At 37.9% G+C, this 18,974-nt stretch overlaps 1 protein-coding gene across 1 annotated transcript; it reads left to right on the forward strand.

Annotated features, from left to right (window-relative positions):
- The first annotated feature begins 317 nt into the window (after window positions 1-317).
- On the forward strand, window positions 318-18,348 carry ZC3H15 (zinc finger CCCH-type containing 15). Its single transcript, XM_077829936.1, has 10 exons — window positions 318-519; window positions 4,863-4,964; window positions 8,219-8,330; window positions 10,027-10,179; window positions 11,382-11,473; window positions 12,931-13,113; window positions 14,218-14,364; window positions 14,538-14,639; window positions 14,929-15,055; window positions 17,551-18,348. The coding sequence occupies exons 1-10, from the start codon at window positions 442-444 to the stop codon at window positions 17,739-17,741; spliced, it is 1,287 nt and encodes a 428-aa protein (XP_077686062.1). The 5' UTR covers window positions 318-441; the 3' UTR covers window positions 17,742-18,348.
- Window positions 18,349-18,974: the final 626 nt, after the last annotated feature.

Consider the following 18,974-nt stretch of genomic DNA (forward strand, 5'->3'; position numbering starts at 1 on the left):
GGCCCGCGGCCCCACGCCGGCTGCACTGGCTGGGAAGGGCGGGGCGCAGGGAACCTGCTCCTTCCGCCATGGGACCGCGGCTGAGAGCGCGAGGCTCCGTCCCGCCCCGCGTGACCACTGACCGTTCCCTCAGCCGTGGGGGAGGGAGCCGGCCAGGGCAACCGCGCCTCACCCCGGTCACGTGATTCCGGCATCGTTGGGATTTTTCGCTCGTGGGACGTATCTTTGTACGCTCTTCCCCACCTCAGATTGCGCGCGCAACCGCTTCCGCAGAGCGCCTCGGGGCAGTGGTCGTTGACGGCCTGTCGTAAACGGAATCCTTCCTTTGCTTTTTCATTGCTTGGCTTTGCGCTACGGCCCGTCGGTCCCCGTGCGCTTTCCGGCCGCGGCGCTGAGAGGACCCGAGCGAGCGCGGACAGGGGCTTGCCCCCCTTTCCCGAGATGCCCCCCAAGAAACCGCCACCTGCGGCGGGGCCCAATAAGAAGGCGGACCAGAAAAAGAAGGAGAAGATCATCGAGGTGAGGAGGGGGGCCCGGGAGGCGGCAGCGGCAGGAGCCGGGGTGGCCAGGCCCTCTGAGGCGCCTCACAGGCGCGATGGGATGGGGAGAGCGGAGCCGTAGCTTAGGGAGGGGGAACAGGGAGTCCATAACCGTCTCTCCCACGCCACGCCTCCGGTGTGTCCCCGCGTCGCCTTCGTATTCCGCCGGCCCCTGCTGCCCACCGCACCCCGTAGTCCCCGTCCCTACTCCTCGGCCCCGATCCGGCCCCGTCACCCTCCTCCTTCCCCCTCTCTTCTTCCCCGCCACCTGCTTGTCCTACCCCTCGCCGTCTGGGGGAGCCTTAAACCATCAACCTTAGCTTGCCGTAGAAACGGAGCTGGTCTCGCTCTTTCCTCTCCTCCCCCCGGAGAAATGGCTACTGGGCGGCCACTGCTGTTGAAACAACTTAATGAAAATGTTTTTAAATCAACAAGCTTAAAAACAAAAGTGTAGAAGATGCTGCCACCGGCTGTGGAGGCGTCTCTGGGGGGACTCTGCCGCCCTTCCTCTTCCAAGGCACCAGTCACATCTGCTAACGCGTCCTGGCTCGTCCGTGGCCCTTTAACTGCTCTTTTCATTGGATCCCGTAAATAGACCAGGGTCGGTTATTTTCAGCCTGAGGATGGGTTGGTCAAAGTTTTTATTCTGACACATTAGAGCACAGGTGTTAGAAAGCTTTCAGGGCTCAGCTCTTTCAGATGTATGTCTGCAATGCCAGTCAAATCAAATCACTCTGTACGTGGATCTCAATTCAAAACTTGGCCTGTCGTCTCTTGTGGCAGGGCATAATGTCAACTGATGTAATAGCCAGGGGGTAAATACTTATTTCGCAAATCTAGGCTGAATAAATTAAAGATTATTAGGTAGTGACATTTTGTGCTCTCTTGGTCCTCTAACAATGTCTGTCATTCATAAAGCTATTCTTGACTGTTAAGAAATTTCAGTGTTTATAATTTTATTTAATAACACTTGTAACATTACACAGCTTCATTTGTCATTGGGCTTCCTTGTGAATGAATATCTTCTGAAATGCTGAAAATATGACTTTTTGGGGGAAATGAAAGAGCATAAGTAGAGAATTAAATATCTAAGCAAACTGACTGGAGATGGGTCGGGTACGTTAGATTTGGGATCTACCTACCTTAACAATTTTCCTTTTAAATATAATGCTACAAACTACCCTCATGCAATTGTTCTTTTTTATTACACTCCTTAAACTGCTTTAGATTGTAATGATTATCTTGGAGTGCTGGTTGCTGAATTAGTAATGTTCTGGCTGAACTCTGTTATAGAAGAGTTCTAGTCCGCAAAGATTCTTATTTTGTAGTTGAAAAAACATATAAGTTATCTTTGACATTTCAAATGAGATCACAAACACGATAATACATGTAAAGTAATGGTGTATTTAAGGGACATTCATTATATAAAATGAGGCAATAATGCCACATGTGAATCAGTCTTTTTTCATAAGTTAGGGCATGTCTGTACTACAAAATTAAGTCGACATCCATACTGTATTCCTTCTGTCAGCTGTGTGGATCCTCACCAGGAGTGCTTCCACTGACTTAATTCTCTGGGGCATTGGGGGGCACTGACAACTGGAGCCCCTCACTGCAGGGCTGACAGCTGGAGCCCCACCACTGGGAGGTCCTAGCTGTCAGGCCCTTGTGGGGCTGATAGCCAACAGATGATGTAAGTAACGCAGTGTCTACACTTACAAGCTTACAGTGGTACAGCTGTACCGCTGCAAGAGCGCTTGGGTAGTCGCATTATGCCAACAGGAGAGAACATAATAGCTACCACTGCTCGTTGAGCTGGTTTTATGTTTGCAGGAGAGCATCTCCCACTGACATAGCGCTGTGCACACGATGCTCAGGGCTGTGTTTGTTTTTTTTACACCCTGAATGATAAAAGTTTTGCCAACATAAGTGCTAGTGTAGACATGACCTAAGTCAACATAGTGGGCGACTTACATCGGTGGGAGTGACGTTTTAGTGTAGACGCTTATGGAGTTAGGTCAACATAAGCTGCTTTACGTCGACCTAACTTTATAGTGTAGACCAGGCCTTACGTTTGTTGTATTTAAAAGCTGTACGTTCATTGCAAAGCAACAAATTATTAGAAATATACACCAAAAACTCACCAATCTATTATTATTATTGATAGTTAATTAGTATGTAAAACTTTGTGAGCTTGAGTGCTGGCACTATTTTTTAGTGGTTTCAATAAAAAGTAACCAATTTCTAATTTACTTAAATTTTGGTTATTTTGATAGGTGTTTTTCTTTATTAACATTTCCCAAATTGTGTTAACCAAGATGTTATCATTGGGTGACTTTTTTTTTTTTATTTCAGTGACTAGCAATAAAATATTTTTCTGCTTCTAATAAATAGAATTAAATCAAAGCCAAAGATAGGCTTTAAATAGACGTTGCTGTCACAGAAAAATACACTGCTGCAGATAGGAGTGTAAAGGGAGTTGTCAGGTTTTATATAAAATTTGAATGGAACTGAGATAGAAGCTCTTCCCTCCATAAACAAACTGAAAATGTAGGGAGAAAAATTGCTGCAAAGGAGTGTGAGCAGACACTTTTTTCCATGGAATGGGGGATACTCAGCAACTTTTTGGATTGAACACATCGAAAGCGGGTGCCTTTTCTTCAACAGATGCTGTTATAGTGTGAAACTTCGTAAAATACTACTTTAATGGTGTCTTACATTGGCACATGAGGAAGATGGGTGGGCAGAGGAACTACAGCAATGGAAAGGAAAACTGTTAAAAGAATGCAGGACAAGAAAGGATTACATGGATATTTTGCTGTCCTACAAAATTTTGGGGCACAAATATTCAGATAATTTGAAGACATTGATTTAATTTGGAGGACCCTTTGGTTCAGCACCTCTGGGGGAGGCAAGTGACAAGCACACCTTGCCATAACAGAAAGCAGCAGTAACGGGGAGACGCTTTTGGTTGGACACCCTAGGGCAACTGTTGCTCTTACAAAAATGCCATGGAATGGCTTTCACCAAAAAAAATCAGCAGACCCTCCAAGTCCATTTTAAGGTCACATACGCAGTTTCTGTCTTTCCCATAGCTTAGTGCATTTAACTGGGAAGCCTTTTTCTGCAGCCCAAAACTTGAAACTGGTGGTCCCAGAAAGTATTGTGTTTTAAATACTCCTCTAGTCTATTTTCTGTTCTATCATTCTCAATAGAATAGACCAGTGTTCCTCAATCTTGTGAACATTGTGGGCCATATATGCAGCTTTCTATGTTCTGTGGGCTGCCTCCACACACACACTATATATATAAATATAAATATATAATAAACATGTATGGCCCTGAGGATGTCACATGGGCCGCAGCCGTGTGCTGATTGGACCGTAAATGGCCCGTGGGTTGAGAACCACTGGAATAGACAATGTCTTTCTTTATTTTGTGTTACCCGTTGAACTTTACTTGGGAATAATATTGTTCCACAAGTCAAAGTTAAAGTTGTGAGTAATGCAAGCTAACCTCTTTTTAAATGAAAAGCCCTATAGGTTTTACAGATCTGTAAAATTGACTTCAGTTAGTACAGAAATCTCCAAAGGGAAAATAAAGGATTACGAGTTGTTTTGGAGCTGAGTCTCAAAATGACACGCAACTCGGATGGTAAACTGAGTTTAACAGATAGAATGTAAGCTTGTATTCTCTTCATTTTACAACTGCTGCATCATGTTATTGGTTCAGTCAATCATAACTACCTGTTGGGATAGATTATTTAATTTACCAAATCCTTGTTGAGGTATCTTTTATTTTATCATGGTTTTTTTTTATTCTTTTAATTCTGTCTCCATGCAGGCCTTCTATATTTAAATATAGACTTTTACCTCATTATTGATGTTATGACCAGATTACATCATTCAAAAACTAAATAACACTTACTGAACTGGAAGTTACAGCCATAGGGTTTTTTAATTAGTTTTAATTAAATCTTTGAATACTCTTCTTGCTCTTTCTTGACTAAAAAAGAATTAACTGTAATTTCAGAATGTTATATGCTACCTTTGAGAAATAACATGGCTTGTTTAAATTGAAAAAAATCTATTTTAATTTAAGAGCTAGTGTTTAATTTGATATAAGACCTTCAATCTTTGCCAAATGCAAGACTAAATATTGCCCATTCTGTTCCTCAGATCAAAGTAGCTTTGGGGAAATCAAGGGTGGGAATGGTATTGATAAGTTGAGAGGAACAGTACATTTTTGTTGTAACTTAAATTGAACTTTTCATAGAATGTCCAGTAGCTGAAGCATCACTTATACAAATCTCTTCTAATTTAGGACAAAACATTTGGTCTAAAGAATAAGAAAGGAGCAAAACAGCAGAAGTTTATCAAGGCTGTGACTCATCAAGTTAAATTTGGTCAACAAAATCCAAGACAGGTAAGCACTGAATTTGTAATTATCTCTTATCAATCATAATGTCTCTCATAGACTTGTAATGAGATGTTGTTGAGATAAGATTTATTACTTTGGCTAGCACAATTTTAATTTATTCAGTTGGTTTAAATTTTTTTTAAAAATAATAGCTATTTAATTGTCAGACACTAATGCTCTTTGTCATTATTGTTAAGTTAATGTTTATCTAGTTAAAGGATAACATAGTTCCAAATCTATAATTTTTTAATGTACATTTTTAATAAAACCTGTAAACTAGTGAAGATGTTTCCATATTTAAAAAGCTTTTCAATGATAACAGGATTAGCAAACATTCCTATGAAATGCTTTTAATCCAAATATTGTATTATTGCGCTAGTGTGTGAAACCTGAAGGTAAATAACTACCACCTAATTATAAACAAAAGTGAAACAAAGTGGCTCTTTTTCACCTATACGGGTCAGGAAGGCAGTCTTTTCCCTCCATTCCATTCTAAGGGCTAAAACATCAGAGGTGGCTAGGCAGTAATACTGGCTAGGGAGTGGAGGTTAAGTAGCAAATGTGTGGCAGTAATAGTGGATCACAAATTGAATATGAAGCAACAATGTGGTGCAATTGTGAAGAAGGCTAATATCATTCTGGGATGTAATAATAAGGGTGTTGTAAGTAAGACACAGAATGTAACTGTCCCACTCTACTCGCTGCAGATGAGGCTTCAGGTGGAGCTTTGTGTCCAGTTGGGGGCGTCACTCTTTGAGAAATATAGACAAACTGAAGATTTCAGAGGAGAGCAACAAAAATGATAGGTTTTAAAAAACTGACCTATGAGGAAGAGTTTTAAAAAAAAAAACCAAAAACCTGGGTATATTTAGTCTTGAGAAAAAAAGACCTGATAAGACTTCAAGTAAGTTAAGGGTTGTTATAAAGAGGATATTGATCAATTGTTCTCCAGGTCCACTGAAGGTAGGACAAGAAATAGTGGACTTAATCTCTAGCAGGGGAGATTTAGGTTAGATATTAGGAAAAACTTTCTAACTGTAAGGATCGTTAAGCACTGGAATAGGCTTCCAAGGGAGGTAATGGAAGGTTTTTAAGAACAGGTTGGACAAACACCTGCTAGGTATGGTCCTGCCTCAGGGGAAGGGTCCTGACCTCTTGAGGTCTCTTCCAGCCAGAGATTTCTGTGGTTTTAGGCCACTGCCGGAGATGGGACACGGCATGGGAAGGTAGGCTGCTATGTGATGGTACTGAGAATTCTTTTCTCGGGTGTCTGGGTGGGTCTTACTCACAAGACCAGGGTCTAGCTGATTGCCATACGTGGGGTCAGAAAGGAATTTTCCCCAGGTCAGATTGTCAGACACCTTGGGTTTTTTGTCTTTCTCTGCAGCATGAGGCGCAGGTCGCTAGCTAGGATCATCTGTAGAGCCCTGTGAAATTCTTTTTTGGTTCGTCTGAGTTTCACAGCTGCCCACCACTGAATAGCAATTGTAAAACTGACCAGGCTTCTGTTGATTTCGCTCAGTTGCTGCTTTTTGACAATGCTGTGTGCAAAAGAGAAGAATTCCTCTCAACAAAAAATGGAAACTGGGCAAGGTATATCCTTGTATGTCTTACGGACTTGTGAGGTACATCATTGTATTAGGATTAGATGTTGAAACTTTTCTCCCCAAACAGCCAGGAAACCTAGAAGTCCAGGAAGAGAACTTTCAACATCTAATCCTAATACAGTGCTGTACCTCCCAAGGCCATACCTCTGTGAATAATCCTCAAGAGTCAAAGACAGGCATGTCTTGAGGTACAAATGGAAGTGCTGTCGAGCTAAGAAACAACTTCAGCTCTAACCCTAGAGGTGTAACAAAGGTACTCTAATAAGTGTGTGTAATTCCAAAGAGTAAATCACTAAACATATTGGTTTTTATTATAGTTGACAAGTGTGGAGGTGCCATTTCATCCATCAGATGCAAAGTAGGACTGAAATAGGCTTTTCTAGATTGAATGTCATTAGAAATCAAAATTGTAAAGATAATTTAGCATCTTTTTTAGGTTGACTGTTAGCCCAGGATCAATTTACCTTTATAACTATTGTGAAAGTTAGAAATCTCGTGCATCATTTAGGGAAGAGGGGAGTCTGCTTTTAATTCTACATTGCATCAAATTAGGCCCCTGCCTAGAAGTATCCAGACTGCAGAGCCTGAATGACAATATATTGAAAAAGAGAGAAGGATTCTTTCAAATGACTGTTTACCAATGACTTCAGTTCTGACTGGGCCATTAGGTATAAAGTCCCATTAACAACTTTGGGAGGAGAATCAGGCATATTAAAACTAATTAATTGTACGTGCTATTTTCCCATGTCTTCGTTCTTCTGTACTGGTCCAGGTATTGGGGTAAGGTCTTTTTTCCTACCAGCTTAAGTAACAGTGACTAATGATGATGAGGCTTGATTTTTAAACTACTAGAAGGAGGAGGCAGGTTCACAATGTCTTCCTTGTAGTCATAGAAATAGTTTTCCCTTTCTACTTTATACATTGTCTCTTCCTCACACACAGTTGAAATGAAACTAAGCTTTCCTGCCATGTACACCATCAGTTATTAACAGAACACTGTAATGCTGAAGAACTGCAAACAATAAAATAAAATATTGGCTAGGTGATGTAGATGAATAAGACCACTTTCAAAGCCAAACTTCCTGGCTGGCTGCTGTGGATACACATAAAAGGAAAGACGAAAACATAAATTTTAGGGTTTTAATAGTAGAGTCTCTACCTTTGTGGATTTTGGGCAAGAGTAACTGGGCTCAGTGTTGGTGCTGGGTCTTTAATTCAGTTATTCCTCTACTGTGACAGTTTATGTTTGCTAGAGTCCTGCTAGAAGATGGCTGTCCTGTGCCAGCAATGACACTTATTTCCTGATTTCCTATTCCATAAATGTGGAACAAAAATAGAAAAGGGTCCTTCAATCATATTAATATATCTTAGCCCTTGTAAAATGTTAGCTGTTAATTTCTTTCCTCTCTTTGGTTTGAAATGTATTTTAGCTCTTCCTGACATTTGCTAGCTAGTGCACCCTGGCCATTAATACAAGGAAATATTAGGAAAAGAATAATGCTGACACCTCCTAAATCAGTGACTGTCGTTCTATATGACATATAATTAATATTGCATGCTATGTTATCTTTGAAGCTGTAGTGCACAGATTGTGAATAATGTCACGGTTCTAAATATCCTTTACCAATCACTTCAAATCTGGGATTATTATAGGCTGCTCAGGCTGAAGGTGACAAGAAATTAAAGAAGGATGATAAGAAGAAAGAATTACAGGAACTAAATGAACTCTTCAAACCTGTAGTTGCTGCCCAGAAAATTAGTAAAGGTAAACTAAGAGTAATGTAACATTTTAGTTTGTAGCTAATTCTGTTTGTATTTTATATAGTTCACATTAAAAAAAATATTTAAAATGTCAGTTTTCCTATCTATAAGCAAGCAGTTCTAACTTTTTTATTTTAAAAATTCCGTTCTGTTAACAAATAAAACTAAAATGGATATGAAGGGTTATATTATGTGACCTTTTAATGCTAACCATTTGTGAGGTCATAATGTCATTGATCTGAGTACGGAAATCTGCTCTGATTTCAATGAAGATTTCTTCGTCAACATTGGCAGGCTGCAGGAGCAGATTCTGTGCTGCATCCAGTTTTTACTGGTACAGTAGAGTTGGGGGTGGAGGGCTGTTAGAACCAGTTGCGGTTCCCCAATTCTCTGCCCTGGAGATTGCTAGAGTGTAGTACACTCACTCTAACACTGTCCTTCTCTGAAACTGTTCCTGTGCCAGAGGCTGCAGTGAACTGGTTTTACAGGCTCCATGCCAGTTGTGGACTCCCTGCTCCAGGGGCCTTGCATATAGTTTTCATTTTCTGTGTGCTGCCCTTTACTGTTCAGTGGTGTCTATTTCTTTGTAAAAGTATAACAATTTGATTATTTTATTTATGTAAGTAAGGAACACTTTAAATTAGCATTATCCCCATTTTACAGAGTGGGAAAACAGTCATGGTTGTTGTGTGTTAGGCTAGATCTATACTACAAAGTTTTCTCAGCATAGCTGTGTCGGTCACGGGTGTGAGAAAAACCACACCCTTTATCTGACCTAGCTATGCCAGCCAAAACCGCAGTGTACATACAGACACGCCAACAAGAGTGCTTCTGTTTGCATAGCTAATTTTGTTTGGGGAGCTGGTGGTAATATACCACCAGGAAGAACTTCTTCTGTTGGCATATACTGCACCTGGACTAGGGGAATCTGCCAGTAGAGCTATAATGTAATGTGCCAATGTAACTATCAGCAGAGCCTGTATAATGTAGACTAGCCCTCAGGTGTCAGATCAGATCATTGGCCAAATCGTACTTTTTTTTTTGCCTGACTCTCAGTACCCCACCCTAACCATGAACATCACTGCCTCATTAAGACTAAATCCTAATAGTTTCATTGCTATAGTAATACATCCCATAGCAGTGGTTCAGTGCCTGTGTAAATGTTTGATATTTCCATTAACTATGTTGCACTGGAGCTAGCTGGTTGCCACTGAAAATATCATGGCTTATGAATCAATATTGGAATTAAGTACAAGAAACTTGATTAACCCAGTTGATAGTTATAAAGTGAATTTGATTCTTGAATTAGTACCTATTGTAATAAGCTAAGAGTAGGTCACATGCATTACTTAAGCCACACATTGATGCCAGATTTTCTTAATATCAAAATGCCTTTAAATTTGGACATTTAAAACAAACCTAACAACAAAGTAGGTACGGAAGCATACGTACATGAAAGACAGCAGCTTGGTAGTGGTATTGAAGCAGACTGAGAGAAGTTAGTGATGGTAATTGTATTGTGAATAACTTCCAGGTTTTTTTTAAATTAACTTTGAATTTCTATGCTCTACTGTTTGGTGTTTAAAAACTGAAATGTTGCGTTTAATGCTTTTTGAAAAAAAATGTGGAAAATCATTTTAAATGCGACTTAGTGTTTTGCCTGGAAACCATACTAAAATACTAAATTTCATATGACACAGGTGCAGATCCCAAATCAGTAGTTTGTGCTTTCTTCAAGCAAGGACAGTGTACTAAAGGAGATAAGTGCAAGTTTTCTCATGATTTGTCTTTGGAGAGAAAGTGTGAAAAACGCAGTGTTTACATTGATGCAAGAGATGAAGATCTTGAAAAAGGTATGTTCTTTCTGGAAAATAACTGCCAACATACTTTACAGGTGCCAAAGTTCTAATAATAAGTTCATAAGCTCTTTGGACCAGGAATAGTCTTCTTGTTCTGTTTATACAATGCGTAGCACAATCAGGTCGTGGCCTATGGCTGGGACTTCTAGGAGGTTGGTAATACAAATAATATTGAGCTGACTTAAAAAAGAAAAATCACTCAACTTCTTACCTGCAAGAGAATTTGTTCTAGTCCCTATTTTGATGGATTAGTATAATAAAGACAATGCGCTACAGGGCAGCAGTCCTTAAACTCTGGTGGTGTAGAATATTTACAATATAGAGGTGGCAAGTCATCTAGAATTGGCTCCTTTTAGTTTCCAATTGCTTCTAAAAATACCCAGGCTTTAGAAAAAGCAAATGAACTGCAACTTATTATGTTTTTTGCACATATGCTATTAGTAGTAGCATAATGTGTTTGAACAGTATTTTAAATTCAGGTTGCTTGGGAAGCTTCTGTCTGTGGCTTCATTCCCCATCAGCACTGATCAGTCAAAAATAGAGTGTTGTTTGGCTTTGCACTTTTGCTCAGCATGGGTTAGAGAGCTACACTAAGACAGGTCAATTTTCTTTTGTGGTTGTCATGCACTAACACAATGTTGTATGCCATTCCTGCTGGGTAATGTTTTAACCTTTTGACACACTGAAGTGGTGCACCAGGACAACACATATGGCTTCATTGCTCTTGTTAGTGTTCCAACCCTTCACAGCCTCTTTTCTTTAATAGCTGCTTCTTCTGTATCACCAAAGATGATAAAGAACTTCCTACCTTGACTTATATCTGTCAGCCTATCTTCTCCTACTCATGTGTTTGTTTGAGCTGTCTTCCCCCTACCTCCTTCCTGGGCACCATCCCACCTACTATTCCATGTTTCCTTTTTTTGGAAACATGAGTTTATGTGGAGGAAGAGGTGTAAATTCTTTAAAATGCTCTCAAAGAAGAAGTTTTAAAGTACTTTTTACGAATAAATAAAAGCATGTGAGGCTTTGAAAATCCTCTTTATTAAAATCATAATTAAGAACCTAAACTTGACAGTATTGCTTTTCCTTTACTGCAGTTAAACTGCAGAATCCAAAGCAGTTTGATTGTGAGGTTTGGTATTTTAGTTATAATTTGAGATGTAAGTGAAACCAACTTTTTTACTATTTATATCTAGATACAATGGATAATTGGGATGAGAAAAAGCTGGAAGAGGTGGTGAACAAGAAGCATGGTGAGGCGGAAAAGAAAAAACCCAAAACTCAAATAGTATGTCCTTTTCTTTAATTGAGTTGCAGTAGTTATTAGCTATCATTAGAGAGAATTAAATTTGGAAAGGTACTGGATTTTTCTACTAGAATATCTTGAAATCTTTATTTGAATATTATAAAGGCTTTTTGAGGATAAAGGTTGACTTGCATTATTCTATCATCTTGACATATTTCTGAAATAAGCAAGGCTCTTTTATAATTATAAATATATACTTTTATGTGCATATTTGGGTATGAGAAGCATCTTTTTCTAAGATAGAAATGATTTCATAAACAGTATGAAGAGTAATCCTGGTACATTACTGGATGTAATTTGACTACCCACATTCAAGATTTAAGTGTTCATAGTTACATATGCCAATAGGATTACTTATGTGATTGATTCTCTTGCACATCTTACCTTTTTGATTGTGAACCTAAGATGCTAATAGATTAATAGATGGGAACAAAGAAATATTCTAACCATGAGTGTCCTACATCAGTGCATACAGTTTAATCTTTTTTGTAATGCTAAGTCTAAAAAAAATCACTAATTAGAAGGGATTTTCTAGTATTTAGGGCTCCAAAACTATGGGATATTTTAAATTGGGACCTTAATTTTATCTTGCCTTAACTAGCATCAGTTTAAATCTTTAATATTTTATACCTTTGTGTTTTTCACTCTTTTAATTCCACATTGTTATCCATACAAACTAAAAATACAAGAAAATGGTAGTTGTATTCATGCTGTGTTATTTCACAATAACTAAATATTACTCATGACACAGTTGGAAGTGAAATGTGAAAGAACAGCTTGGGATCTATAGTAAAATTAATACATTGCTTGTTAAAGTTGCCAGATTCACAGCTCTGGCAACTAAAGTGTTCTGTGTAGAGATGGGTGTACGACTGCAGCAAGAATGCGTGCTGTCCCTTTAGTGTGCTTCAAAACTTGACCTGGAACGGACAACCTCCAAGGTTGAAAGGGTCATAGAGTATAGTCTCCATTCTCATTACATTCTTGTTGTATCAGTGTGAAACTGCCAAAAACATACAAAACCATGGCCTCTTTTTAAATTAAAATTAAAATCTAGAAGACCTGACCAACTCGCTTCACACAGAGATACTGGATTTATACCACTAGACAATCAAGCCATCTGTTCCCCCAAATTTGAGAAGCCTTAACAGAAAAAGCTGCTGAAAACTTTAAATGTAGTTTTTTATTTAAATACATTAATCAGTTGTACTCTTTTGACATTTGTCCATTGTTCTTTAGTCTAAATACATTCAAAAATATTTCTTCTTGGGACTTCTGTTTGAATGGTAGCTCAGAAATGTAATATGACTAGCTGTGATTTACTGACCATTGTTGTAATACTGTTCCTGAGTTAATGTGACAAACTCACTTTACCAGTGTAGGTAGCTGGGGAGGAGAAGGTAGGATTCAGGGGTAATAACCACTGTTGCTTAATACAGGTCTGCAAGTATTTTCTTGATGCTATCGAAAACAACAAATATGGCTGGTTTTGGGTTTGTCCTGGTGGAGGAGACAACTGTATGTACCGCCATGCTCTCCCTCCTGGCTTTGTACTAAAAAAAGACAAAAAGAAGGAGGAAAAAGAAGATGAAGTTTCTTTAGAAGATCTAATAGAAAGAGAGGTAAGGTAATAGCTAACTCAGTCATTCAAGCCTGAATATTATATGGTTTAGTTATTTTTAACAAAGTACTCTGAAAAGAGGCACATGTTCAAAATTCAGAGTAACAGCCGTGTTAGTCTGTCTTTGCAAAAAGAAAAGGAGTACTTGTGGCACCTTAGAGACTAACCAATTTATTTGAGCATGAGCTTTCGTGAGCTACAGCTCACTTCATCAGATGCATACCGTGCGGTATGCATCCGATGAAGTGAGCTGTAGCTCACGAAAGCTCATGCTCAAATAAATTGGTTAGTCTCTAAGGTGCCACAAGTACTCCTTTTCTTCTAGCAACAGAGTAAAAAAAAAAAAAAATGGTACTCACTGATGTTTGTATCCACTTGGGCGTTAGAGTGAAATATACTCAGTGATTCTTTGAAAATAATCAAGTCTTTCTTTTGAAACTGTTAATTTCTCCAGTTTATTCACCAGATAAGAATACAAAGTAAAGTTTAACTGAATATTTACCTCTAGAGGGCAGCAATGTTTTAGGTCAGAATTTTGACTTGTAATACTGAAATGCAGCTTCTGAGAATAGTAGGCACTATTGAAGACTGGGTTTCTGTGTGTGTGTTTTTTTTGTCTTAAGCTGGTAGACAAAATCAGGGAGTTGAAAAGATTGAAACCAGAAGAAAAATCTAGTGGTGTTTGTGCTTATTGTTTAAAAGGAACTTGGGAATTTTTTAATAATATCTCTTCTAAAGCCAGGACAAGTGTTGCCGTTGAAAGTGACACCTTTAGTTCATACCGTTGATATTTTAAGGTTGCACATAACCATCATTTCTTAAATATTGCCAGGTTACCTATACTAGTAGAATAGATTTGGATGTAGCCTATTGAAACTTTTCTTTGAGTCGAACAATCTCAAATTTGACTGCATGAATGCATGTTTATTATTAGTAAGAAAGTCAAAAGAAAAATCTCATTAAGTATTTCTAATGTACAGAAAAATCTTAAGAGGGAATGATTTTAAGAGACAGTTTCTTAATTTGTGAAGAAAAACTTGCCCTATTGTATTGTAGATAATTGTGTTCACAAAGATTGATTAAAGCTAATGCCTTTATTGCACAGCGTGCTGCCTTAGGACCAAACATTACCAAAATCACCTTAGAGTCTTTTCTTGCATGGAAGAAAAGAAAAAGACAAGAAAAGATTGACAAGGCTGAACAAGATATGGAACGGAGGAAAGCAGATTTTAAAGCTGGCAAAGCACTGGTGGTATGTTCTCCACTCAAATACTACTACTTGTAAGAGGAAAGAGTGAAATACACTTTATAATGAGGTAGCTGGCCTGAAATTAAGCCGTGTGTATTTTCTTTTATTCTCTAAATTGCAGTACAGATAACATTTAGTGTTGTTTGAATATGTCTTACTTGCTTCCCCGTGGATAGATCAGCGGACGTGAAGTATTTGAGTTCCGGCCGGAGTTGGTTGATGCCGATGATGAAGAAGCAGACGACACTAATTATATTCAAGGATCAAGTGAAGATGAGGTAAAGAAGTAAATATTAACTCTCTTTAACTACCTCATATTGCTGGTAACCATTTAAAATTTAGAGGCTTAACTTTTTGGTTTTGATAGGCTTCCATAAAAAAAGTAATAATGATTAAATTTGAGAAGCTTGGCTAGTACTTAAATAGTAGGCGCCCTTTTTAGTTTGCTGTTACTTAGACTGAACAAAATAAAACCTGCAGAAAGAAAAGTTGATGTCAAATGTAAAATTAACAAATCAGTTGCAGGAAAGTAATGATTAATGCAAAGAAAATAACTTTGTTTTTCAGGTTGAAGATCTTGTGAGGATAAATGATGTAGACTTGAACCTGTATGTCCCAAAGGATGTAGATGAGACTGGTATTACTGTGGCTAGTCTCGAGCGATTCAGCACATACACTTCAGTGGAAAAAGATGGTAAGTTCACTGTTTAGACATAACTAAGTTAACAGATACAGTACATTGAAGTAATGTTAAAGGTTTTCCAATACCCACAAAGAGAGAGGCTGTGAAGAAATGTTTGATAGATTTGTATAGTGCTTATTCCATAGTATCTTAATGCTGCTTCACATTGTGTTCTGAAAATACAGAAGAACTATATTTTCTAGTATAGGGGAAAGGAACTGCTGTAGGCAGGTTTTTTTGTTTGTTTGTTTTTAATTAAATAAATGCCCTGTCTTTTGACCTCTAGTTAATATTTACAGTCATTTCTACTACAGTATTTGTTTAACTTTTAAATCACTTAAAAATTATGTCTTGAAACTGGGAAAGGAAACACCTTTCTTTACACTTTCCTGTTTTAGTAAATAAGTGAATGAATGATGACTCCAAAATCTGTAAGTTTACCTTAAACTTGTTAGCTAACTTTTTACGGCAAGTACTTCATCTTACTATGTATTTGTACAGCAGCTACCAAATAAAAGTCTGATCCTGATTGACCTTTCTGGACTTTAAATACAGCATTGAATAATAGTAATAACAAGGGCTGTCAAGTGATTAAAAAAATTAATTGTGATTAATAGTGCTGTTAATAATACAATACCATTTATTTAAATACTTTTTTGATGTTTTCTACATTTTCAAATATATTGATTTCAGTTACAACACAGAACACAAAGTGTACAGTGCTCACTTTATTTTTGATTACAAGTATTTGCACTGTAAAAAAACAAGGAATAGTATTTTTCAATTCACCTAATACAAGTACTGTAGTGCAATTTCTTTTTCATGAAAGTTGAACTTACAAACGTAGAATTATGTACAAAAACCTGCACTCAAAAATAGAACAATGTAAAATTTTAGAGCCTGCAAGTCCATCCTGTCCTACTTCTTGTTCAGCCAATTGCTCAGACAAACAAGTCTGTTTACATTTCCAGGAGATAATGCTGCCCGCTTCTTGTTTACAATGTCACCTGAAAGTGAGAATAGGCATTCTCATGGCACTGTTGTAGCTGCTGTTGCAAGATATTTACGTGCCAGATGCACTAAAGTTTCATATGTCCCTTCATGCTTCAATCACCATTGCAAGGGACATGCGTCCATGCTGATGACAGATTCTGCTCAATAACAATCCAAAGCAATGTGGACTGATGCATGTTCATTTTCATTATCTGAGTCAGATGCCACCAGCAGAAGGTTGATTTTTGTTTTTGGTGGTTCAGGTTCTGTAGTTTCTGCATTGGAATGTTGCTCTTTTAAGACTTCTGAAAACGTTCTCCACACCTTGTCCCTCTTAGATTTTGGAGGGCACTTCAGATTCTTAAACCTTGGGTCGAGTGCTGTAGCTATCTTCAGAAATCTTACATTGGTACCTTCTTTGCGTTTTGTCAAATCTGCAATGACGGTGTTCTTAAAATGAACAGCATGTGCTGGGTCATCATCTGAGACTGCTATATCATGAAATATATGGCAGAATGCAGGTAAAACAGAGCAGGGGACATAAAATTGTCCCCTAAGGAGTTCAGTCACAAATTTAATTAATGCATTATTTTTTTACTGAGCATCATCAGCATGGAAGTATGTCTTCTGGAATGGTGGCTGAAGCATGAAGGGGCATATGAATGTTTAGGATTCCTGGCACGTAAATACCTTGCGACGCCAGCTACAACAGTGCCATGAGAACGCCTGTTATCGCTTTCTGGTGACATTGTCAATAAGAAGAGGGCAGTATTATCCCCTGTAAATGTAAACAAACTTGTTTGTCTTAGCGATTGGCTGAACAAAAAGTAGGACTGAGTGGACTTGTAGGCTCTGAAGTTTTACATTGTTTTGTTATGGAGTGTAATTATGTAACAAAATATCTATATTTATAAGTTGCACTTTCATGACAAAGGGGTTGCACTACAGTACTTGCATGAGGTGAATGGAAAAATACTATTTCTTTTGTTTATCATTTTTACAGTGCAAATATTTGTAATAAAAATATACACTGATTCAATTACAACACAGAATACAATATATATGAAAATATAGAAAAACATCCAAAATATTTAATAAATTTCAATTGGTATTTCTGTTAACAGTGCGATTTAAAACTGCGATTAATCATGATTAATTTTTTTGAGTTAATTGCATGAGTTAACTGTGATTAATCGACAGCCCTAGTAATAACTTAATAGTATGAACCAGCTGGTGAGGACAGGAGTTGTAAAAAAATCTCTTGCATTTACGCACACCTGTGTACACTTGCAACTGTTAAAAACCCAGTCCTGCAAGCACACAAGTAGTCCTGTTGAGTTCAGTGGGATGAATTGCATTAGTAGGTGCCACATATGTAAGTTGTAGTAGAATAGCTGTATGGCAGCATCAAAACATGGGTGTGTATTCTTCAAGCATGGACCCTAGTTGATGTTGATAGATTGACTGTAAGAATTTGTAACATTAATAGACGTAAGAATTGTTTTTATTTTCAGATAACAAATTAAGTGAAGCTTCAGGAGGTGGAATAGAGAATGGGGAGCAAAGTGATTCAGAAGAAAACGAGGCAGAAGGAGAACAGGAAAATGGAGTAATAGATGCAGTTCCTGTTGATGAAAATCTTTTTACTGGAGAGGACTTGGATGAACTAGAAGAAGAATTAAACACTCTTGATTTAGAAGAATGAACAAACAAATGCAATAAGAAAATTGAAGTCTACCTTACAAAGTGAAAACTGACTACATCATTTTTTCATCTAGAATTCTTAAACAGAATGTTTGTGGTTTCCCCAGCTGATTCTGGAGGGCACATCAAAAAACAGAAGTACTTTCCTTCAGTTTCCTTTACTCCACTCTTGACTACATCTCATAGTAAAATATTCAGATTAGTTAATAATTGAATTGAGAGCTGTCATTGCAGAAAATGAGATGTAATTTTGAACTAAAAGTAGGAAGCATAAATGAGTTAAGTGGATTTATTACTACCAGGTGTAGTACACAGTCAAAATGAACATCCTTTTCACCAGAACTGCATTTGTTAATAAGTAATTTTGAGTTGATTTAGAAACTGCCTAAAATATTTGAGCAATGTACTCTAAATGGAGCTGATACAGATTAAGATGTTCATGCTCCAGTAGGTATTGATATGCTTTACTTCTTCAGCTGGATGCTAAAGATGTGGATTCGTGAGTTGATAAGGCGTCAGCTATGGTGGCCTCTGTTTAAAATGTTTTAAACTTTCCCTACACCTTTTGCCAACAAGGTTGTAAATAAAGACTGTCAACTTTAAAATCATTATGTTGACTTTTCTTTACATCAATGTGTGACAAATTGTAAATAAAATATATTTTGTATGAGATAGAGAGTAAATATGTTCCCTCTAGTGATGATCTAGAAGTTTCAGCTAAAGGAGTGGCTAGTTGCAGATAGCTTTCAAGCCCTAGACCTCCATGCAGAAGAATTCTAAATGGCATATTATCTTTCATCTTTCCCTGCAATAAAACTGTAATAGAATTAATATAACATGCTATACAGTTCACTTACCTGTCGTTGCATCTTATTCTTCCCTTGGCCATATTTGTACATTGTCTAGATTGGCAGCTTTTATGGTGGGGATCTTGTCTTCATATGTCTATAAAGCACTTAGCATACAAATTATAAACCAGAATACATAATTAGTACTGTGTGCATCTCCAAAGGAAAACTTGGGGATGGGCATTGTCTTTGACCTCTAGAAGGGAGCATTTTCAGTCCTAGGTATAGGTCAATATGATGCTTTAAATGTAAAGCTTACATAAAGTTTACATGACCTCTGAATAAAAAAATTGCCTCCATACCAATGATTCCTAATTTATAGTCTCCTGGAAAACCAATATTTATCCCCACCTCCTTACCTTACAAAAAACCCTTGCTTCAGAACT

The sequence above is a fragment of the Eretmochelys imbricata genome, chromosome 11 (genome assembly GCF_965152235.1).
Source record: "Eretmochelys imbricata isolate rEreImb1 chromosome 11, rEreImb1.hap1, whole genome shotgun sequence".
In the NCBI taxonomy this organism is placed as follows: Eukaryota; Metazoa; Chordata; order Testudines; family Cheloniidae; genus Eretmochelys; species Eretmochelys imbricata.

Coding starts and splice junctions, on each gene's coding strand:
- ZC3H15 (XM_077829936.1), top strand. CDS start 442: ATGCCCCCCAAGAAACCGCCACCTGCGGCGGGGCCCAATAAGAAGGCG. Junction 8,331..10,026: donor TGCCCAGAAAATTAGTAAAG/GTAAACTAAGAG, acceptor CATATGACACAG/GTGCAGATCCCAAATCAGTA. Junction 14,640..14,928: donor AAGGATCAAGTGAAGATGAG/GTAAAGAAGTAA, acceptor TTTGTTTTTCAG/GTTGAAGATCTTGTGAGGAT.